The following is a 24,561-nucleotide window of genomic DNA, read 5'->3' on the forward strand; positions in this document are numbered from 1 at the left end:
ATCCCTTCTGTTTCAGAGGCGGATAATTTTCTGGGTTTTTTCACTCACATTTTACCCCAAAGTCAGAGTGATGGCTTGAAAGTTGAGCCCCTAACACATATTAGTGTCTAGAGTCGATGTATATTACTATATTAGATCACACAAAAAAATTCGTAGAATTTGGTTAGGTCTAGGTAGTTATTTCTTATTTTTTTAGATTTTCCGCACTATGGAAATTGCTAATAGAATTATACTTGTAATGTAATAAATGATCTCTAGAGAAGTTGTATAGGGTATGAGTAATGAAATTTGCACCTCTCACCCTCAACTTTCTAATATGGCACATTTTGATGGGTTAAAAATGTGCTTTGAACCCTCAAAACCCACTTTTCTTAAGTTTAGTGGGAAATCTAGCAATTAATTAAGCCAAAAATTAAATAAATGGAGAAAAATAAATATCCACACATGCTAAATATCGTGGAAATGAGGTGGAAAATTATAGGAGGGGAGTTAAAGTGAAGTCCCAAAGTGATGTGGACTCCTAAAATCAAGGAAATGACATGTGCTCAAATAAAATCGAATTTCTAGCTTTAAAGGAGAAAGTTGCTTACTTGAAAATTCGAATTTGTGAAGTTAATGCACATTTGAAAGGATTTGGGAGAATATTTGGTGGAGATTTTTGTGGGAAATTGTCCCCACATGGGTTACCACCCATATACACTTGTCATTCTATCATAAAATTCGAATTTGGCACATAAGGAAAAAAGAAAATGATGTCCACTTGCCAGAATTCGATTTTTACACTTGGCATTGGAGCTTCATTCAACAAATTCGAATTTCTTTTTGGGATTGTCACTTCATGCCACTTGTTTAATCACTTCTACATTGGGATTGGCTCCAATGCCATTTGTCATTGTCATTCTTCATTGGGATTTGCTCCCAAATCTCTATATAATAGAGCCAAGGGTTCTCATATTGTATCATGTAATAAGCTATTGGGCTTGAAGAAACTCTGTCATTTTGTACTTGCATACTTTTTTAATACAATCAAGACTTTGGGGATATCTGGTTGGTGAAATCTTGGCATTATGAGGTGATGTCCTTTCATACTACTGCTATTGTGTTTAATTTCTTTCGCATGTTGAATTAATATTAGTTTATGTTTGTCATCTTGCTTGGATTGATGTGTGCAAGCTATCTTGCACATATCATTGATTTAGAGTAGCATTCTAGGAATAAGTTTGTCAATTCATTTTAGAAGGAATGTTTGGTTTATCTTATCTATTATATTGCTCTAATCTTGTGCAAACTAATACGTCTTCAAGTGTGTGGGAAAGATCTTTTGTATTGTGTGCAGGAATCCATCTAGAAGTGCGAGAAATCTCAATTAGATCGACTCACTCCTAGAATCACAACGATCCAAGACTCAGCCATTTTTTTGCTCCAAGTTTTCAATCCAACGAAGAGCAAAAAGGAGTTTTTTTAACCTATAGCTACTTGATCATCCAATTAAAATTCTAAATACTTCTTTGGTTCTACTTCTTTCAAAATTATATCTCCTATTCAAGAGTCATTTCTAAAGCTAAGCAAGTATGGGGTTTCACTCCCATTACTTGAGCTAGTACTTTGTAAATTAAGTTCTAAGCTTAGTTTTGGTTTCTTTTTCCTAATTTTACACTGACAACTGGTATTTTTTTTTGCAACCCATAGGCTTGAGCATTGGGCAACAAGGAGCTTGAGGAGAAGCTTTGGAAAACTACTAACTCGTGTGTATACAGGACCCCCTCACGTTATCCAAAGACTGATTTCTAGGGAGGCCATAAGCACTTGGGAGAGAGTTGTAAACTCATCGAGGCCGTGGGCCTTGTGAATCTCTTTTGGAGAGTTTTTTCCATCTTCAAGTTTGTTGTTGTTATATTTTTTGGGGAGAAAGTCTAGCTTTGTTAGAGTCTCATCTTTGTAAAGATCTCTCTCGTATTGTGGGCTGCCCTCTTAGAGGCATTTTTACCCGCTTTAAGTGCTAATAAAAGATTAAAAAAATTGTTGGAGGGAGCTTGGGATTTTTCCCATGGCATCCCCCTTCCTCATTTAGAGGAGGGATTCTTGTGGGTGGCCTAATCTTGCTTTTAGTTTTTCTTAGCTTTTAATTTCATATTATGTGTGCTTAAAATCAACATCTTTCACTCCACATGCAAAATTTTACTAATCTTGTATTTAAATTCCCACATGCATACGCTCTCAAGCGTTGCAAATCAATCTCTTTGAAGCATTTGCATGAAGCATTAGTTTAATTTGGGGAATTAACAAAATTTGCACTTCATCTAAGCATTTTAGTATAGGAAGGCCCCAAGCCTCATTAAAACTTACCTCCAACTTAAGTTGGTTGAATAGACTTTTAGGAACCCTCTACCTCTATTAACTCCTCATTGTGAGATCCAAACATTTGGGCGAGGATGAGGTCTGAGAACTAGAGTTCAATTGTAACTTTCCCTTAGCACTAATTAATAAAATAAACCAAGAACTCATTCCACTTTATTTGCTTTGTTTGCAAAGTTCTTAAATTTCTTGCAATCTTGATGGTTTAAAGTCTCACATGCAAATCTTATTTCAAGAGGTACTTTGGATGCAAGCATTGTAATCTCTTTTAATTTTGCAACAAGTTTAATTTTCTTGTACTTGGAAATTGGTTTATCTTTTGGTTTAATTGCATATTGTCATGAATGGTTGATTTCACTTTCAAGTACTATTATTTTGGGTTGCAAACCTAATTGCATGTTGTCATCTTGGTCCAACATTTGAGTTCGTTTTGTATCCTTTTGAGCAAGATAGTTTCCATGCTTTGATTTGTAGGCTTATTCATCTTGAAAGCATTTATAATGTCTTGTGCTAACAATTTATTGTTTCACTTTTCAGGGTTATTTTGGCTTTCCATTTGAAAGCATCACTTCATTCTAAGCAAATACAATTTCATTTCTTAAAGAGCAATACTTTGAATGCACTGGTTGTTTATGTATTTCATGCTTATCTTATGTATCTAAGGTTATTTCTCATATCAATTTTGCTTATAAGTCTTAAAGAAATAATCTATTTAACTCTAACAATTCTCCTAGAAACTCACGTCTTCTTTGACTTGAATTTTCATTAGGAACCACCCCCCTTAGCTAACCTAGGAGATAGCTCAAACGGAAAGAGTCGGGATTAGTGTGACAGCCCCTTTTCTTAGTTCCCTGCCACAAACCACACCTTGTGGGGTTGAAGGTTTTTCTCACTGACTCGTAGGTAGGTGTAGGCGTCAGGGTTAACAGAGCCCAAACCCTCCTTTATACTTTTCCTGTTAAGAAATCAACGGCCATGATCTAATCTCTAATCAATGGCTAAGATTAAATTAGACTTGATCCTCGTCACTTAGAAGCTTCTCACCCATATTTACATTAATTCACTTTAATTATTTTAATTTCCTAAGTTTTAACTTAGGCACCATTAAAAATAATTAATTATTTGAATAATATGCACTCCGGGTGGAATTTCTCCAAACGATTTCTGGGTCTTGGAGATCTCATGTGTTCTAGCCCCTCCACAAAATTTCGGAGCTAGAGCACATCTGATGCTACCAAAAAATCAACTCTTCAGGTTGGTTAGTACTAACCTCACCCCTAGCATGAGCTACCACCCCACAACAGATGGCCAGATCGAGCGAGGTAATCAGTGCCTGAAGGGGTACCTGAGAAACTACATGACTCGGTAGCAGAGAGCTTGGATTTGATGGTTGCACTTGGGCAAGTATAGCTACAACACCACCCATCACATGTCCATCAGTATGACTCTTTTCTGTGCCTTGTATGGTTATGATGCATTGTCTTTCACTGACATTGTTTTTGGAGACAGTCGGGCCCCAAAGGCCAAAGACTGGATCCTAGAGAGCCCACACATCCTCAAGGCTCTCAAGGACAACTTAGTGAAAATAGAAAATCACCAGAAGATGTACGTAGATAGGCACAGAACTGAGAGGCATTTTGAGGAGAGGGATTTGATGTACCTCCGGTTACAGCCATACAGACAGTCCACCTTGAAGCAGAAGGGGGTCGAGAAGCTACAATCACATTTTTATGGGTCGTATAGGGTGGCCAGATGGGTTGGGGGGGGGCCTACGAGCTAGAACTGCCTCCGAGGAGCAAGATTCACAACATATTCTATGTCTCATGCCTTAAAAAGGTGTTGGGACAACAAGTGACAACAGCAGTTGAGTTACCCCCATTGGATGATGAGGGCCATTTGGTTTTGGAGCCTGAGACTATTTTGGAGACACGGGAGAGGAAGCTAAGGAGCAGGACCATTAGGGAGTTTTTGGTGCGTTGGAAGAACTTGCTGGATGAGGATGCCACATGGGAAGGTGGCACATTCTAGAGTACCCAGCGCTGAAGTTGCTTGAGGGCAAGCAACATTTGGGAGGGGAGGAACATTTGTGGCCATTCCACTTAGCCCGCAGACCAGTGGAGCATATTTCTGGATCACGCAGAGAGGGAAACACGCAGTTGTGACTGGGGGTTCATCTGGGCAGCACTTGCCAGAGAAACTTGGAGAGTTGGAGTACATCAGTAGACCAGCCTTTGGGAGGATTTTTGGAGCAAGAGGGTGTTGCATTTGAGCAGTTCGAATTACAGCCTTGGAGGACTGCGCAGAGGGCCAGACTGGGCTCACGTGGGAGTTGAGGGAGAGAGCTACAACACTGGGATCAGTTGGGAGAAGGGTGGAAATCCATGGGGGCAGCATCTCAGTGATTGGAGCAGATTTGGAGAGCTTTCTCGGCACATTTCAGACAGGCCGAGTTTGCTAGCTTCAGGAGGAGGATGTGCTCCTTGAGGGTCGATTTTCAGGGGTCTGAACTAGGCCAAACCCTTCTTGGGTTTTGGTGGGTTTTGGTTGAGGATCCGGGAGTTGAAGTTTCATAATTTTCTGAGCAAGGGAAGCAGGGGTTTCAGCACATCCTTTCTAACAGGGGGCGCAATTTCTGGGCAACGTGGATCACTTATGGAGCAGCAGTTGGGCAACCCTCAGATCATCATTTGCTCACCTGGGTTTTGTCACGCTTGTCCTTGGAGACAAGCCCAAGTGCACCATTCCATTCACTGTTGTATTTGCTCCATGAGGATTTGATAAAATGGCTCAGAAGTTCTCTATTTCCATCGTTTTCATGGGTGTTTATTGATTGCATCTCATTTTTGGACATTGGTTTGTCTGTTTGCTTTTTTTATCATTGAATTTCCTAGTTAGGAACATTACAAAGTGTGAGTGAGTGAGGTGACAAAATGAGGAGGATGTTCCTTGTATTTATATGCAACGTTGTGGGCTTGAGAGTGCAAATTAGATCGCTGGCCGACCTTGACAATTTGTCCATAATCAAAATAAATTCATAATTCCATTTGTACATGTCAGAATGGGATGATCTTTAGATCAATCCTACAACTCTAGGAGAGAGGAATCCAATAAAAATATCAGCTGTCTCATATGAGCTGTCCAAGGTGAAGTTTGGCCCTAGTTGCCAAATTTAACAAATAAGAAGCCAACAAACATTCACAAGTTAATATCAAGTTAAGAGAAATCAATCATTATCTTCTAGCATTTGGTTTCTCAACAACTCCAAGCCTCCATGCCAGCATCCAAGCTACTGTCTCCATCTAGTCCTCTTCGCAAGTAGGGTATTTCCAAGCAAGCAACCGTCTCCATCTAGTCATCATGTAGAATGTCACCCAAGCTATCACGAGATCTCCAACACCCTAGGGAAGCATATCATGCAAGCACCCATCAAGCAACTACTGAGTAATCCATCTCCAATATGCAAATCCATCACCAACCATTATGGACTGATCATACACAATGTATCCCAAATCTCATGAAGCAGCCCAAACATGGTGTAAACACTTTCAAATTACCCCAATTAACAAGTCAGAATATCTAGATAATTTCTCTGGTAATTTTTTTAAAGATTGTTAATCTATGTTACAATCTACATGCATGTCAAATATGGTATCTGCTTTGTAGGTTAAGATATACAATCTGCAATAGCAGAATTGCTTAGTTGTTACAAAAACCAACAAGGGATGCATTCTATTCCTATTACATGACATTAGGTCTAGCAGTCCCAATTTGTGTACACAACCACGGTTGTGCCAAACTAACGACAAATGGTATGTACTTTGAAGTTCAAGATATGCAAACAAACACCAAATTTCAGAGCTGTTACAATTTCTGACATTTACAAGATTGGAACCTTCACCCAAGACAGCGAGGTCTCAGTTTATGAACTTGGAAAAGTAACAAATGATAAAAAAGTAGCGTGTATAATAAACATTTGTTGCTATTTCCTAGTTCTTCTTTAATATGGATACAATGTGAAGAGACAACCAAAAGAAAGGGAAATAAACCTACCCAATGGTTGTAACAATTGAGTTGAAACTACTGCGATAGGGACACCCCAAAACCACCACACAAAACCAAGATAAATGCAGGCCTGAAATCAGAAATACAGTTGAATAATAGAAGAAGAATAGAAATCAATGCAAACAATGAAAAATAAAAGCCAAGTTTGTAAAATATATAATATATTTTATGCTTGCAAAATGTATCATACTTGCCTTCAAAATTTTTGGGGCCATGAGATGCAGCTGAGATGAAAGGCCTTTTTCTACTGAGAGCTTCTGTCTAACTGAAAAAAAGATGCTAACTGTTAATACGCATCAAATGGTGCTAAATCCAGTAACCTGACAAGAAAATAACATATGAAGATCTATATCAAAAATAATTTTCGAGCAGATACAATTGATGCCTGAACCAATTTCATACTGCTGAAGAAATGATATGTTATGGAGTTTTGTTCTGAAAAAGCAAGCTGATATTAAACTTATACGGGATAGCTGTAACAATATAAGCTCTAAAATCAGTTTTACCAAGATTAAAAAAAGGAGCAAATAGCAAAAGATCTCAACACATTAAAATTCAAGCATCAAATGCACAGACAGCTAAGTGTTGCAAAAGCCACAAATTAGCATACTCTGAAGAAGCTCTTTCTCCTTAGCTGCAGCAGCCCGCCTAAGCTTTGCAGCTTGTGCAAATGTCGAAGGCCTGTAACAATGTTCATTCAGCAAAGTGTCACGTCAGAAGCTACAATAATTGAAACAACAGTGGATTCAAACTAGCATGACATTTAACTCTAAGACATGGACCATGCAAAATATATAGAAACACTACCCTAAACAAATGAAAACGTTAGCACATCGTCCTTTTTCTGACAGTTTTAGATTTCACCTGCCTCGAAAGCAAGGATCATTTTCATTACAAAAAACAAATTGTAACAAGCTCCCCTATCATGTGTTGAAGGAAATAATTATTAAAAAAACATGACAAGAAAATAAAAAATTAACAACAAAGAAGATGATTTGATGCAAAAATACAATTGCAACATCCTCATTATCAAAATCATGCACACAAAGAAGGAAAAAGTCAGGAAGCGCCACAAACTCCTCTCCACTATTTGACCAAAGAACACTTATCCTTATATAAACATTTGCCTCAATTGCAGCATTGAATTTCTTAAATGCTCCTAATGTACCTAACCACTCTATAAGAAAGAAAATCCATGTCTTCTGTAAAATATCATTAATAAGAAGCAAAAAGAGTACATGGCACCCACTAGTGATGGTGTGAATTGTGATCATTGGACCTGTTACCCCTCTTGTTAGCTGGGGTACATACATTTTTTCAATGCAGCATTCACCACCATTGTAAGCCCAATGTCACAAGTCAAAAGCCATGTAAAAACCATGTGACACCTTGTATTAGACATCCTAGAACTATGTCTTGTCAATTTGAGTCAGTTCTCAATGGTATGGTTGGACCATGCCCTGTCCCTTGAAAGCTTCACCTATGCACTCTCATCCCTAACCTTATTGGAGGAATTTTGGTGGATCCTCTTGAGGACTCATGGTTTTATGGGAGCCTGCATTTGTACGAGTGATCACCGATATATGGGTCAGTCCAGTGCATGTCAAGGTGCACCTATGTCATTCTACAAGGTTAGAGTCTTATCAAGTTTGTAGATGACCTTGGCCTTCATGCAATATTCCTCATTACAGCTCTCACAGCATAGCAGTCTCATATGACAAGTTTCATGTTCTCGAGGCAGTTCACAGTTCCCAATGCAAAATGGTCTAAGTAGTTAAAAAATCAACCCAGTCTCATATTGTGGAGCATGATGAGAGGATTCCATGCCACATGGAATTTTCCCAAACTGGAGATTTAGTGGCTAGTTACAACCTGGTCAAACTTGGTCAACAAAATAGGAAAAGTTTCCAGGGGTCAATTCAGGTAAAATGTTGGAAAGAATCAAGCATGCAATATGTCAAAAGTGATCAGCATAGAGAGATGAAGAATACCTAGGTGTCAATTTTTGCAGAGCAATTGAGGCATTACAGAACCAGCACAAAGGGCATTATGACATGGCATATAGAGTGATGATGCAGCAATGCCTTGACTAAGGTGGCCAAACAGAAATAGATCTGGTACAGATCAAGACATTCAGAACAAAACCTAGGTTTTGAAATTGCCAAATCAACTAGGAAATCGGAAATCTAGTGGTACAGTGAACAAGTCAAACTTGCAAGAGGAAAAGTCAACACAAAGTCAAATCAAACTAGCCATTGGGTATCAAAGTAGTCATTGGGGATGACTCAACTAGACATTATACTCACCATGGACCAGGAAGTTATGTACCAAGGGAACGACCATTAGAACAATATTTTCTCTCAAGGGACCAAGTCGAGCTATCTAGGCAATTCAAATTTCACACCACCTTCTATGAGCAAGTCAAGTTGGAAATTGGACCAAGCAAGGTGAACGTTGGGGGAGCAAGGCTACTATATTGATCACTAACCACCAAAAATTCATTTTCAAAGGAAAATTGTGGGCTTCCTTAGGGAATTTGAGTTCCAATAGGAAGATATAAGATATAAAATTAGCAAGAACAATTCCACTTAGGATTTTCCTGGCTTGGTAGGATTAGGAAATCATCTAGGATTTAATAATAGCATAAATTATAATTATGAAGGGAAATTTTAGCAATTATGTGAAGAGAGTCATATTAGGCTTTAAGGCTGGTAATACTAGCAAAGGCAACTTAACCTAGGTTTAAAATTAGGTAGAATTAACAATGGTATCAGGGTTTTGGTATGAGATAAATTTAGAACCTCATGCACATGTACACCCTCCATCAATCTGCCACATGTTACATTGAAGAACAATCCACTTGCTCAACAGTGCACTTGACTTATCATCCTTCATCCACCAGAATTTGGGAGCCATTGCACCACTGCACACTTGGAATCCTGAAATCACACCCCATACCTACCAAAAATAGAACTAATAAATATAGAAATGCCCAAAAAAGAAATCTAGCTCTAAAAAGCAGGAAAGACTCCACATGAAAATAACAACTATGGGACTACTAAAAATAGCAACATCTCACATGTCAATGAAAGCAGTCTCATTAAACTGCTTTCTGCAAGGAACCCAAACATATATTTGGAAACAGCATGCAAGCACTAAAAATCAGACTTCTAAAAATAGCACTATCATGAAACTGCTTTCATGTAACCTGAAACAGGCATATTGGCATTGTGAGTTAATGAGAACCAAGAATATTTAAAAATCTCTAACATGACCTTATGGAGAGATGTTTTCGAAAGATTCAATGAAATATAGATGGCAAAGTCTATTCTGCATGTAAATCAAACCTCAAGCCTTCAAGAATTGGCATCATCAGGCTCATGTTGCCTGGATTCCCAGATTTTATTCTGCATGATGTTCTCTATATTCCTGAGTTGCAGAGGAACTTGTTCTCTTGTGCACATTCAATAGAAAGGTCACTCTATTCAGATCTTTGATGGCAAGATTGAAATAAGGAGGGCTTCCGACAACATGGTTGTGATGACATGAGTGGGAGATGAAAGATTGCTAAAGTTAAAGGGAGCGTTTGCTCATGCACAAAATTCTGCATACCTCACTCATCACAATGAAGGTACAATGTCCTCCAGTCTCTTGTGGCATGCTAGATTTCGGCACATTAATTATGGCAGCCTTCATTTGTTGAAAAAAATGGTGTTTCCGGTTTGCCTACTAATCCTAGAAAGTCGAAGCAATGTCATGCTTGTATCCTTGGAAAACATAGCAAACAACCCTTCCATGATTTCAACTCCAGAGCATGTAGAATACTTGGATTGACAGATTCTAATCTGTGTGGCCCTGTGCCTGTTCCATCAGCTAATGGCAATAAATATGGCATGTCTTTTGTTAATGACTACACCAAGATGTGTTAGGTCTATTTGTTGAAATATATATTACAACTTCAAGCTTTCGAAACATTCAGAATAGATTCAAAATGAAGCACAACCACATACTGGCACTCTTCACACTAATAATGGAGGAGAACATACATCTAACGAATTTGAAAATTATCTTCACCAACATGGGATTCAACATCAAACTACAATTCCATACAATCCTTAACAGGATGGTGTATCTAAAAGAATGAAAACGACTCTTTTAAATATGGTTCATTCCATGATGTTTTTTAAAAAATGTGAAATGGATGTTTTGGGTTGAAGCAGTACAATGTGTAGTATATGTAAAAAACAAGTGTCCATCTCATGCTCTTCGAAACAAGGCTCCTTATGAAATATCGTATGGTCATATTCCTGCAATAAGGCATCTCAAGGTCTTTAGTTCCACCTGATACACCTTGATTCCTAAGGAGCAAAGAAATAAGCTTGATTCAAGGAGTCATACGCGCATCTTCTTGGGGTAGTCAAATACCACTAAGGCATACCATCTTTACGATGAGATAAACAAAAAGTTCAAACTTTCTAGAGATGTAATATCTTTTGAATCCACCAAGATCGATGAAATTGTTAAGCGCAAGATTAATCATCTAGAAAGGTTTGCTCATGTAAAGACATATCATGAATTTGATAATGAAATTCCAAATATTGAAGGGGGATCCCTATCCTAGGTCAACCTTTGGAATCTCCTTCTGCAACACCATCTCCCCCTCCTAAACAAGTTCTGGCCATTTCATTAAAACAAGAAAGCTGGTTGGATGAAGTCATTAACACGATTGGAAGTTTGAGTGTTGATGAAATGGTTGGAATATTCACCAATACTGAGAGGGGGTGGTGAATCAATATTGGGCACTTTTTAACAATTTTAATCATATCAATTAAACATTAAAGATTAACAACACCATTCAATAATGCATAACATCATAGACAGTACACAATAGATTTTTAGGTGGAAACCCTTTCGGGAGAAAAACCATCGAACGCTTTTTAATATGTCTTAAAGATTACATCAACAGGAAGCTCCAACTTCCAAGATTCTCCAACAACGACTGGAAGGAGGCTCCAACCCCTTGGTTTTATCAGCTCCAACTGAAAGGATGCTCCAACACCCTAGTTTTACCAGCTCCAACTAGAAGGATGCTCCAACACCCTGCTAGCATCAATTTATTTCCCTAGCACCACCCTACCACCCTGAAGTGTTCTCAGGATCCAACCTGAAGGAGACTTCAATTTCCGCCTTGCTCTACCCTACCACCCTTAAAATAAGATAGATTTGTTATTGTAGATTATTTACCATTGTGCTTAATCATTGTCATGACTTCACTATCACTGCTACCAATACCCTGCTACATTGTCATTGCCTTTGCTTCTGTCCAACTGCCACAATATTGTTATCAATGTTATCACCAATGAGATAGCTCTCCTCAGCAATGCCCTTTTTAATGAAATCGTGTCACTCTAGCTTTTTCCCACATGCATAATCCAATTTGCCACAAATGTGTCATGTACCCAACCTTAAGCTATCTCGACTTCTACTGTAGGAAACACAAAATCGTAAAACACCAAGCCAATAACCTTTCAATACAAGCCCCAACTCAACAATTCTGCTAAACACATTCCACTGCTCATCAATAGTATCATGCCCTAGCAGCAGCATAAACTCTTGCTAGCAGCATATGAAGCAATACATCAACTCCGTACATAACTCTGGACTCGACTTGCAGAACAAACTTTTTCCAAGCACCGACATTACTTTTGCTCAGCAATTCAAATCAATACTTTGACCTTTCTAGAATATGTAATACAATGTCAAAACCTTGGCAGCAACACACAAATGTTTCCTGACCAACCCTGGTTCAAGGCATACAAGGCAGCAGCTCAAGGCAATACATTGACAATACTAGGCTCAACAAAGCTTGCACATATACATCAATAGTGTCATACTTTGATGATGATATAGCCAACGCTCTCCCTACTTAACATGTACATTCAATAGCAAATCCACTCTTCAAGACAAACCCTTACACAAACCCTAGCAATGGCATCAAGTAATAATAAGCATCAATATTTGCTAAACTCTAAATACACAGGTATGAGTCTAATCCTCCATTCAATATACTGTCATTCTTAATAGCTTAAGCAATAAACCCTTTACATACTCAGTCCCACTGACAACATTAATAACCCTGTGCATATAAACAATAGTACTCCTGAATTGTCTTAACAGTCAGCCATTACTCGGCTCCAGTAGTTTAAAGACAAGAGTAAACAATATCAAATATCTGCACTCAATCACTTCACTCATTAAGATAGGATGGCAACAACTTATAATAGATAGTCTTCTTCGCTTTACTCTTAATGCAACACAGTTATTACAATGTTTGGCATGTATCAAACCAACAAAACCAATGCTTCAATAAGAGATAGTCACCATCAACCCTGTCACAAATTCAAACATCTATTCACTATTGCAACGGTTTTGTCCTGACCATTGGCACATAATACAGACTGTCAATATGGCTTTTAATAGCTTCAGTAATCAGTCAATGTAAAAATCTTCTCAACAATATTCTCCCTACAGTGAGGTAATCACCAGGAAAACTTGGTCTTAACAGCCCTTTTTGTCCCCTGAAACTTGACACAAATGGGCCTCTTTCTGCGGCCTTTACAGGGCTAACTCAACCCTTGAAACCCTGCGGCTAGAACAACCCTTAAAGGCCCTTGCCTGCACTCAATTCATCCTCCTTACACAGCCCGAATTTGTGCCTTCTCTTGCAGCCCTAATTTTGCCTTACTGTGGCCATTCTGCAGTCTAGAATAGGCCCTTTTGTGGCCCAAACAAGCACAATTTCAACCTTTGTCTCCCCTTCTCCTGCAACCAGAATAGGCTTGAATTCATCTCCTCTTCACAGCTACAAATTCAGCCTTAGATGAGCATCAGAATCTCAGATTTAACACACTGAATAGCCACAAGAACACAATAAAAAATAACCAAAATCCCTTCAGAACTCGACCTCCTTCAAATCTGCGTGACTCCTCTTGGCCTCAGAAAATCACGAAGAGAATGCTTAAGATAATGTGTGAGAAATTGTTGCTTTTGGAGGGCAACCAAGTGCCCTATATATACAAGACGAAGGGGCATGAAAGGTGGGGTCGACTTGCCCTAAAACCCCTTAAAATAAGGAGTCAGCCTGAACTCCAATAAAAAATTGAAATTACAAATTCAATTTTTTTATAGTGTCGACTTTAATCCTTCTTGACACTATTTTTCAAAATATAAAAAAAATTTGAGGGCTGACTTGGTCAATACTTTCTAGTAGCTAACAACCATAAGCATTATTTCTTTTTATGAATTTTCTTATGCCAAATTTGAACCAAGACACCATTCAGACTTGGGCACCATGACCACACTTTCTGGACTTCAACTTTGATAAGGCATATCTCCTCAACCATGAGGAGTTATGTGGCGTGCCGCTTACCGCTAGAAACGGCATGCGAGTACTATAACCCTATGATGGTCTTGCTTGCAAGTTCACTAATCTTCCCATTCATTTTCCTCAACAAGAGCGGGGCATCTAGACTAGGGCTTCCTTTCCTTCTCTTCCAAGGCTTCTTGTCCATCAGTACTTCCAGTTATTGTAATCCAATGACCTATATTAAAAGTGTTTAAAGACTAACTTTGACATTAACGACAACACCATTCAACAGAAAATGCAGCACCATCAAAATCAGAGGAGCAACTTGGACCCTCTCAGAATCGTCCAAAGTGGCTCATCACGCTTGAAAGTAATCATCCTAAAGAGATTGGAAAGACAGGAACCATAAGTTCTACCAAACAAGATAGAGGTGAGGTAGATAATTCAGATTCAGGGGATATGGGTGTTTCATATAATCATGGATTTGAATTTATCTACTAACTTTGAGCCAACTTCCTTTGAACAAACTGCTTCTCATGATGAATGGAAAGAACCGATGCAGGAGTATGATACTCTCATCAAGAATGAGACAAGGAAGTTGGCGGACCCTCTATTTGAAATCAAACCAATTGGCTGCAAGTGGGTCTTCAAGGACAGATATAAATCAGATGGCTCACTTGACAAGCACAGAGCACGGCTCGTGGCAAAAAGGATTTGCACAAAAAGATCTGCATATTAATGTTCCCTACTAAGAGCAAAAGAGAATAAAACAAAATTTAGTATACCTCCTGAGTGCCACATCTTGTGAATGTTAAATATTGGTGGAAAGGAAAAATTTACCTTGAACAAATGCAGAAATTTTTCAGCATTGATTAAGGATGATTTTTTGCGAAACATCCTACTTTGCAACCAGATTTTGTCTAAGTTTCTAGAAAGATCAACAGCATGGATTTCACAAGAAGGAATATATATCAGAACATCGAAAGATAATGCTAGAGTCTTGTTTCATTTCATTCATTGTAACTTAAACTCTCTCAATTAACTGGTAGTCCCCCTTTCCAAATTCTTTCATTCATCCTTGCTTGTAGCAGAAATTTCCTAATATGAAAAGATACCTGATTCAAAATGTTTAATAAAAAAGTATCACGGGACTACTTAAAATTTCAATGGTCAAGAGTACCTCCAGGCCAATTACTAACCCAATCACCTAAAGCAGAAGATGTCCACCACCAATGTAGGTAAATAAAGATTAATAGCACTAGGTTTCAAGTATCCCAAACCAAAGCTGACATTTTTTCAAGTATTGGGATAGGACTTTCCTTAAAACTAAAATGAAGTCTATTTAAAAACTAACCATTAAATGGAAAATGAAATTTATAAAGAACAGCTTATACAAAATGGATGGTATGATACTGAGTGCCACAATTATCCACAGAATAATACAAATGTTCATGCAGAGGAAGATATCTTCTAAAAGGGAATACAATATAGCTTTCAAAAAGGGAAAGATCGATAGTTACGTTGATAATGATTTTGCTTCTTTCAGGAGACGCTTGATTTCTTGCACAACTTGAACTTCTTCTGGGTTCATCATTCGTTTCTGCAAATGATTGTGAAACAGAAACACCATGCTTACACACCAATGGCATTAAGTGCAATTATCGTTGACTGCATTTTTTCAATATTAGAAAGAGTTTTAAATGTTTTCTATTGCACCTAAAAATCTACTCTGAAATTGCATTTGATATTTTCACCTTCATTAAGGTTCGGGAATTGTCACTTACCTAACAAAGAAAGAATGACTGCCACTTGCTTTTACTGTCAACAAGCTGAAAATTTATTCAAAATTTCAAACATAGGAACTTAATAATGACTTCAGTCTTTCAGGGCTTGGTCTTCAATCTTGAGTATAGAGATGAAAATATTAAACGGCCTCCTATCATTGGAATAAACATATTTTTTATAAACCAAAGAAAGGTTGCATCTGCTGCTGGAGACTATGTAGCTCCAGTAAGACGGATGAAACACAGTTGCACTAGAATCAACTGTTAGGGCTTTGTAATGACCATGTCTCAGAGAGGAGCTGTAATATGCCTGTTTCTGCTAAATTAAAGTACATTGACAGATATATAAATATTAAATTCCAAACATTCAAAATCACAATTTAATTCTCAGAAGAAAACAAAGAAACACAGATTATATATATTCAATACAGTATACATACTCCAACATAGTTTTCCTTATATTCCATATTTTGATGAGAGAACAAAATCAAAGGTCTACAGTACATATTGTATAGAAGTCTTGCATAATCCATTTCAGAGCACAGATTCTTCACTTAAGAACACAATCATAAACAATCAGTGGTCCTACGCGCTCCCAGGGTGCATCACTCCTGTCGGCAGTGCCCAGCACCCCCAAGGAGCGTTAGTTTCTAATCCCAACAACTGGCAATTTATTAACCTACTAGATTCCTTTCTATAACTTAGTTATTACTGCAGATCTATTGAATAAAAAGCGCTATTGAGATTTTAACATGTAAATAAAAAGATAACAGCAAAAGCAAAATAATGACACCAATCTCATACGCATGCACATATAAATTTCTGACCCTCAAATATGTTGTTTCATTAATGTGATCTTCAGCATACAAGGGCTCCCTTACTGGGAAAATGGCCCTCTCAGTGAAAATACAATTACAACAAAACCTGAATATTTTCCAACTGATCAAACCCTCCAAAACCTGTCCTTCAATCTTGCTCATTCATCTAGATCCTTCACCCCTACTGCCCCTTGCACTCTTCCTCGGACTCCACGTGTTGAAAATAGTAGTGAGAGAAGGTCTTCTTTGGCTTGTGCCTTAGCCAGAGAGAGACCACAATCAGTCTTCCTTTTACCATGGTGAGTTCGTGGAGATAGTAAATTCATGCGCAGAGTTGGAGGGTCAATGTAGGGAATCTCCAAGTGGCAGTTCGAGTTTGGAAGAAGAAAAGTTGGACGCTCCAGTTTCGATTGAGGCAAGGATGAGTTATAACTCCAATCTATGATTGGAGAGAGTTCAGCTCAAACTCAGTTAACTAAGTCAATCACAACTGTTGTTCCAAATTTGTAAACTGTCTGATGCATTGATTGAATTGATAAAAGGAAGACAAAGGCACAAGTTTGTAATCATTGTTGTTGCACAAGTTTGTGTGAGAGAGCTTCTTGTTGAGAGTGCGTACTTTGGAGGAGCCAATACGCTGTGATAGAGAAACTTTCTTCCTGGTGGTTTGCACTAGGCTTTAGGAGGTTTTTCCTAAATAACAGGGGCCTAAACTGCACTAGGATATGGGGGCAGTGAATGCACAAGGAAGTAGGAGCTGTGATCAAATTTTTTGCAGGCAAGTCTAGGGTAGATCAGCAGGAGAACATCTATGTTCTCAATAGACAGATTGATTTGTATTTAATCTATTTACTCTATCAATTAAATTTTACAGCAAGGAGAGGGTTTTCCCAGTTGGGTTTCACAAGAAAAATTACTGTGTTAATTGCATGATTGTGCTCTTTATCTCTGCGTTTTATTCTGCTGTTTATCTATTGTTGAGAAATTTTATGTCTTGGTGAAAAGAAATTAATTTCAGATTGTTCATCATAGCAGTTGCAGAATTTCGTGGAAAATCAACACTGCACACTTGGATTAATGTCCCTCTCCACCCAATCACCAAGATCTTGCAATCTCGCTGTCTTGTGCTCACTAGATGTGTCTTCTCCCTTAGCCCAGCCTTTTTTTAATAAGTTTGATATTTTTGACTAAATCCACAACCCGAATCTCCAAATTGATTGATGGTTGATATTATATCTGAATTTCACTTGAAATCAACAATCGAGATTTATCTAATTCATTAATGCAAATAACCTTTGCATTTTACAAGATTAACTCACTTTTTCTTATAAAAGTCAATTAATTTAACAATTCCTTTAATTAAAGTAATTTGATAAGGTTAAGAGTCCTTTGGACGACTTACACACATCTAGACAGTTAGACCTATGTGGAAGTACCTAACTGACACTACTATCATCAACACTCCCTCTTAGCAAGGAAGGTACTTCCTAAAGAGCCACTTGGAACTGGCTTTCCCTCCGGTCCTAGCACAATGTCCCATGCATCATCCTTCACCATGGCTTTCCTCCAAACCTCCTGGTTTGTTGCCTCTTCAATGATGCTACTCAGTAATGTCATGTAGTTAGAAAACTTTTTTGGAGGCCTGCTCTCCCTAAATGTGCTCCTAGGAGCCTCCACATGCTCCTAAGGATCACTCAGTGTCTACTCAAACCACCTAGGTCTCCTGATAGAACTGGAAAGAGCTATTGACTCCTCCCATCCTAAATTTGATTCCTTGAACTAGAATTTTTTGCATGTTGCTCTCCCGTCAAAGCCTCCTGCTCCTCATCCAATGTCACTGCTAGTGGCGACTCATGAGACTTCCTAGATGTCAAGTTCTCCTCGAACTTAACATCTCTATTCACAATGGATTTTCTCTACACTAGTATGAAGATCATGTAAGCTTTTGAGGTCTCACTATATCCAACAAATATTCCCTTCCCTCCTAAAGGCTCCAGTTTCATACTCTTCTCCACAGGCACATGGATGTATACTAGACAACCAAAGATCCTCAAGTGTCTTGTTACATATCCAATTAGCAAGGTCACTAAGGTCCTGGCAGGCCTACTATATGGGCACATAGAGGGCAGGGACCCACTCTCAACTCGGCCCAAGCCCCCAGTGTTTAGACCCAACAACCTCCTAAATGGTCAAGGGAGGTGTCCCAAATATAACCTCAATTAATCCCAAACAAAACCAGTGCCTTACGTGAGGTCAAATAGAGGTGGTGTTACTTCCTAAAATTTGTTTAATTGTTTAAGATCTAACTATGTAGAAGAAAACTAAAGAATGGATTAATAGACACCAAATTACTGAATTGTATGACCAGACTTTTTTGGTGTACAGAAGTTATCCTAACCAAATATACAATTAGTTTGTTGTTTAGACTATTGGTTTAGGGCTTTTAGGTCAAAACAGCTTGTCCCGTAACTCAAAGGTCTACATAAAACACATGGAAAGCAGCCTATAAAGCCCTAATCAGCCACCCTACAAGAGCTATAGCACTCCTAGATGTTATATCTTGAGGTGGAAAGGCTTGAAAACTTGATTTGAGGATAACGAGGCTTCAACCAACCTATAATAGCTGAAAAAGACAACTCTCGACAAGCTGGAAATTGTTTTTACAAAAAATGTGTTCAAACCCTCTTGCACAAAGTACCAAAATTTTCAGTTCAAAAGATGAGCTTCAAATTTCAAAATATAGTTGAAAAGTGTAATAAATTCACTCTAAACAGTAAGACAGACAAAATTAAGCATGGTAGAGTTATTAAAGAGATTTTTTGAGTATGACTTACTTGAGAAACATTGGAAATCTCTGATTTTTTAGTAGATCTCATATGTAACAACCAACTAAATCCCGAATCTACAAGACAATTTGACTAAATACAAAGTGTAAGAAATGCAAAATAAATTATTGTATCTATCCTTGGTTAGATCTAGCAATTTAAATCAAATTCCCCAAAGGTAAAGCTTGCTAAATAACTAAGATCAATGAAAATCAGCAAGCTAAATCAATCCTAATCTAATGCTTAAAAGAAAAGGTTTGAGTTATTTAAAGAAGTGATTGTTGAGTGAATACCTTGTGCCCTACTCACCTCAAATTTGTTGGAGTGTGAAATACGCACTTTTTTAAGTCAGTCTTGTTGATAAATCTAGGAAGTGGATTTGGTATCTATGAGGAGTCGCCCCTGTTACCACTCAAATTGTGTGTTCAAATGATAAAAGCTCCAAACCACACCACACAATCTGAGTGGAACCTCAGTAAGTCACCCACTACCACCTCAACCACTAACTTTGCCTCTCTTTCGGTTGGCTCTCCTTCGGTTTCGAGGGGGCCTCCCCTATTAGGATAACTAGGGCTTGGACAAAAGAGTGCAAGGTGATGTCACAAATAGCCTTAGTGAAACAAAGTTTGGGTTTTTTATATAGGAAAGAGGAAGGTGATGGAGGGACTTGAAGACTAGTGCCAATATCCTTCAAGGGTGATGAAGTCAAGGTGAACCGAGTGGCAAAATGAGATCCTCTTAGGTCGATATTGTCGGCTAATTTCAAGGGAGTGGGTTTGATCTCAAACGAATTCGCCCCCACTATTGCTTAACATCCCTAGCAACTTTCATATATGCTTACGAACGGCCTTTCTTATTGTTAGTTTCAGTAGCATCGGATGTGTTCTAGCCACGAAATTCGATGGAGAGGCAAGAATACAAGCGATCTCCAAAACCCGGAAATCATTTCTAGAAATTCCATCTAGAGATTATTTTATTAGATTATTAACCAATTTTTTAATATTTCCTAAGACTAAACTTAGGAAAACTGGCTAATTAATCAAAATTAATAAAGTCAATATGAGAATTCTCTAGAAACTCACACGGATCGATCCAGAAATGATCTAAGCCATCGATTAAGATTTAATCTTAGCCGTTAGAGTTACAACAGGAAGATATAAGAAGGGATCGATGTGGTCATGGAGAATACACCAGAGTCACTTGGAGAATACGATTTTCCAAAGTAGCAGCAGTCAGCTGTTGGAGAGTTTGAGCTTCAGTGAGGAAGCAAAGACAAAGAGAGGCAAGGACAGTGAGGCTAGAGGAAGTTTTCCAAATCCAGCGAGTACATTTGTAGAGAGGTCGATATTTCTCCAGGAGGTTGTGTAGAGGTTGCACGGAGCCTCAAGAAGGCATTTCAATTTGTTGAAGAGCGCAAACGTTTTCATTCCCAGAGGCCGGTAAGGAGTCCCAGAGTGCCGGAGAGACGTTTTCCTGGCCAGCAACAGGCAGGGCGGCTTGATTAGTAGAGAGTTTGGGCAACACGCAGAGCAAGCAGCTTTAGAGTGACGCAGAGCAAGCAGCTTCAGAGTGATGCAGGGCCTGCGTAGACCCAATTGGATAGCTTGCTTTTCAGTGCTAGTCAAGAGTTGAAATTGCCCAGAGTGAGGGTAAATTTCCCTCTAGTATTTTTGCCAATATTTTCTCTGCAAGATAGCCAGATTTCGGCATCCAAATTATTGTACTCAGAATTTCTCACTGCTGCTTAATAATAAAAACCCTCAGTTGCTGCACTGGTTTTCCCAAGTTAGGTTTTCCCAGGGACAATTGTCCAAAAAATAACGGTGTCATTTTTATTGTGTGTGCGCTAGTATTTTCTCAGTTTCCAACGCTATTGTTTCCGCGGTATTTTATTTGTGAATGTTGTTGATCCGAATTTAAACAAGAACGCAACAAATTACGGGTATAACCATAAACACAGAGATGCAGCAAAAATAAAACTTCATTTCATTAATATCAAGGAACTGAAATATGCTTACTTACAGAATGGAAATAAACTAGCTCGGGCGATGGTAGCTTATCTCTGAGAAGAGATGTGGCGGCTACTTGCCTCTGAATTGTGTTACAATGGCTTGGAAGCCTATTTATTATTGAGAAACAATGGAAAACCCTAAACATCCAAAAACCTAACCCTAGGAGATGAAACGCCAAACTATGGGCCCCGTTGGCATAAATTGGTACATCAACTTCCTGAGGTCGTAACTTTGGCATACTATCTCCATTTGACGCACACGATACCTCGTTAAAAATATCTATCCGAGGACTACAACTGCTGACATCGAATACCAAGTTACAATATCATTCGCGACCAGTTATTTTGCAAAAAAACGTTGTTTAGGGCCTCAAAACGGCTTCAGAAGTTCAGGACCCAGAAAATTGCCAAAAATAGTAAATTGTGCTACAATTAAGGAAACTGAAAAACTGAAAGAAACAATGGTAGAGATCCAAGTGGAATAGGTGGGTGGCCACCAATATCCACCTGGATCATTCCTCCTCCCTTAGGAAGCAATGGTCCCCATTGAGTTGAGTTCCTCCATAAGATGAGAAAACTTCTGCTGAACTTGGTCCCTAGTGAGCCACTTGCCCTTGTGAAGGAGTTGGCATGCTTTGAAAACTCGATATAATTGAATCCTTTGTTGTCGAGTGTTCTTGATCTGTGAGTCCATGATCTGATCAGCTGTGGCATGTTCCATGCAGTATGGATTTAATTCTATAGGTGTGAGTTGTTTTGCAATGTCGGATGTGTTCAACAATGGTGGAAAGTAGGGTCGAAGGCGATCCACATTGAACACTGGGTGCAGACCAAGGAATGGTGGAATACTGAGCTCGAAGGCATTGTCCCCTACTGCCTTGGTGATGGTGTATGGCCCATATTGGAGCGGGCAAAGCTTGCGGTGAGGCTCAGCGAGGCGCTTCTTTTGCAAATGCAGCCAAACTTTGTCGCACACCTGGAACTTGTGTGGCACCTGATGTTGATCATGTCGATGCTTGTACTTAGCATTGGCTCTGCCCAATATGTCATGGACCTGTTGGTGGATGTGTTGGATGTGCTCAATGAAGTTGTTTGCCTTGTCGACTTCGAACTAGACATGAACCAAATCTGCCTAAGTAGCTACAAATGGTATGGGCACATCAATGGGACATAGAGGTTGGAATCCCAAGCCCACCTGAAAAGGGTTTTGGCCAGTCGAGTTGTGGAGAGCCTGATTATAGTTGTGTTGGACATAGAGGAGGCTCTCATCCCATGTGCGTGGATGCTTTGCATTGTACATACGCAGAATGTGTATGATCATCCTGTTGACAACCTCTGTCTGGCATCAATTTGGGGATAGAAAGTTGTGGACTTAGTGAGCTTGTTGTCCACCATCAACCAGAGACTGGACCAAAATGTACTGAGGAACCTGTTGTCATGATCTGAGATGATAGACTATGGGATCCCAAAGTGTACCCACACTCGTTCGAAGAAGAGTTCAGCAGTGGCTTCTGCTATGATATTATTCTTGCAAGCCACCATAATGGCCATCTTTAAGAATTTGTCAACGACCACAAAAACACAGTCATTGCCATGCTTAGTAGAAGGAAGGCCCGACATGTAATCCATGGAGATGGATTCCCAAGGTCCAGGGGTAGGCCGCGGAGTATAGAGGCCTTGCTTCTTGATGGTCGGTTTGTTGTGGATGTGACAAAAAGATCTCAAATCGACTTATATTTATAGTGGTTTGCATGAGGTGAAAATTCATGTCTCTTCATCACTGGGACGACTTGAAGAGGGGCAGCTTGGGGCCAACTTGATGTTTTTACTAGAAAAAAATACTGACTGAAGCTGCCATATTTCAACAGTCTGACTCAGTGAATTTCAGATTTCTTGCACAGAGAGATAGGGTCGAGTCCTTCATAAATTCATTGTCATGTGGTTGTTGAATCATTGAAATTAAGAGGTTCGAGTTCTGTGGGTGATCAGCATCTTGTACACAGAGATATCTTCAGCAAATAAACATCTTCCTCGTAAGATCAATCATCAAATACATCTGAGTTTGCAGGAGAAGTACGAACTTGGTGATCTCAGAGGTTTGGCACTCATACAAGTTATTCATAGGCCGAATTTCTCCTTGAATCAGAGTGCCGAATTCAACTACACTAAGAGACTGAGTTCCCTAAGGGTAACTCTCTACTTGGAACTATGTATTTACTATTGTTCCCACCTTCAGATCAGTTGGCCGAATTCATCAAGCCTGGAGCAGATTTTGATCATTTCTCTGAGATTCAATTTTGTATTTGCTGGAGATACATTCTTGGCATATCAGTCATTTTCCTGTAGCAGATTGAAATATTCTAGTAGACTTTTCATTCAAGAGCCAAGGTACATTGACCAGGGGGGCAAGTTGACTCTATATGTGCTGAAGTACAATCTCCAAGTGTTGTAATATCAGTGAAACAAGAGATATTTGCCTCTGTATCAGCCGAAGCAAGGTTCCAGGATCTCAGTTTGCATTGTAATCCTTGAAAATCATTCTCAAATAAAGTTCAGACTTGACTCAGATATCTCCTATATTTCTCTTATTTTGTTTATGACATGTTTGACGAAAGTCTGAGTAAATTTGTTGAAGGTGTTCTACCATAAGTTTGTTAAGTTTGCACATTAATTGTTTGAAGAAAGATGTCAAGGAAAAAGTTTTAAAAATCTTTAAGAAATTTGTATGAATTTTTGCTTGGGAACATTACAGTGGTATTAGAGAATGGTCTTGGCCAGCTGTGGTATCGATTCAACATGTATGACCTCAGAGAATTTTCAGAACATGACATATAGGAGGCACAGGTACAGGAGCAAAGAAAGAGTGTTGCAAATAGATCCAGAACCCCAGACTCACCGTTGCATAAAGAAGCTCTTACTACATCAAAGGAGATCAACATGATAGGTTCAGATAAAGAAGAGGCAGCATTTCATAGCCTTTTGAAAGCTCTAAATGACTTGGCAAAGGGGCAGAAGGAAATGGTTGAAGAAATGAGACAACAAAACTGGAACAAAGGCAACAATGGGGACTCATATGTTGGAGGAGTAGGGACATCTCATAATATTGCAATAACCAATCCCCAAAGCAACCCTCGGATTTATAGTGGGACATCTCGACCCACTAAGCCTAAATTTCTTCCTGCCAGTACAGCAAAACCAGCGGATCAAGAAGACATGCCATTGGGAGATTATTTTCAGGAATACAAATCCATGGGAGATGGCTTCCAAGATGCAATCACTTTCAAGGATTTTTGTCTCTTGAAAAGTGGTAACAAGAGCAAAGGGGCTGGAGGAGCAACTA

The 24,561-nt window shown here is 38.9% G+C and overlaps 1 protein-coding gene across 1 annotated transcript in view; it reads right to left on the reverse strand.

Moving 5' to 3' along the window:
* The window catches only part of LOC149192458 (tail-anchored protein insertion receptor WRB-like protein), a 117,981-nt gene that overhangs the window by 19,890 nt on the left and 73,530 nt on the right, over positions 1-24,561 (reverse strand). The window contains exons 2-5 of the mRNA XM_089406394.1: positions 15,304-15,383; positions 7,028-7,098; positions 6,612-6,682; positions 6,406-6,487 (exon numbers count right to left, since the gene is read on the reverse strand). Coding sequence (XP_089262520.1) covers positions 6,406-6,487; positions 6,612-6,682; positions 7,028-7,098; positions 15,304-15,383 — 304 coding nt within the window. The remainder of the gene's footprint in view (positions 1-6,405; positions 6,488-6,611; positions 6,683-7,027; positions 7,099-15,303; positions 15,384-24,561) is intronic.

This window comes from Pinus tabuliformis, chromosome 2_2 (genome assembly GCF_031772625.1).
Source record: "Pinus tabuliformis cultivar Carrire ecotype Pingquan chromosome 2_2, CPIR1, whole genome shotgun sequence".
Classification (NCBI taxonomy): Eukaryota; Viridiplantae; Streptophyta; class Pinopsida; order Pinales; family Pinaceae; genus Pinus; species Pinus tabuliformis.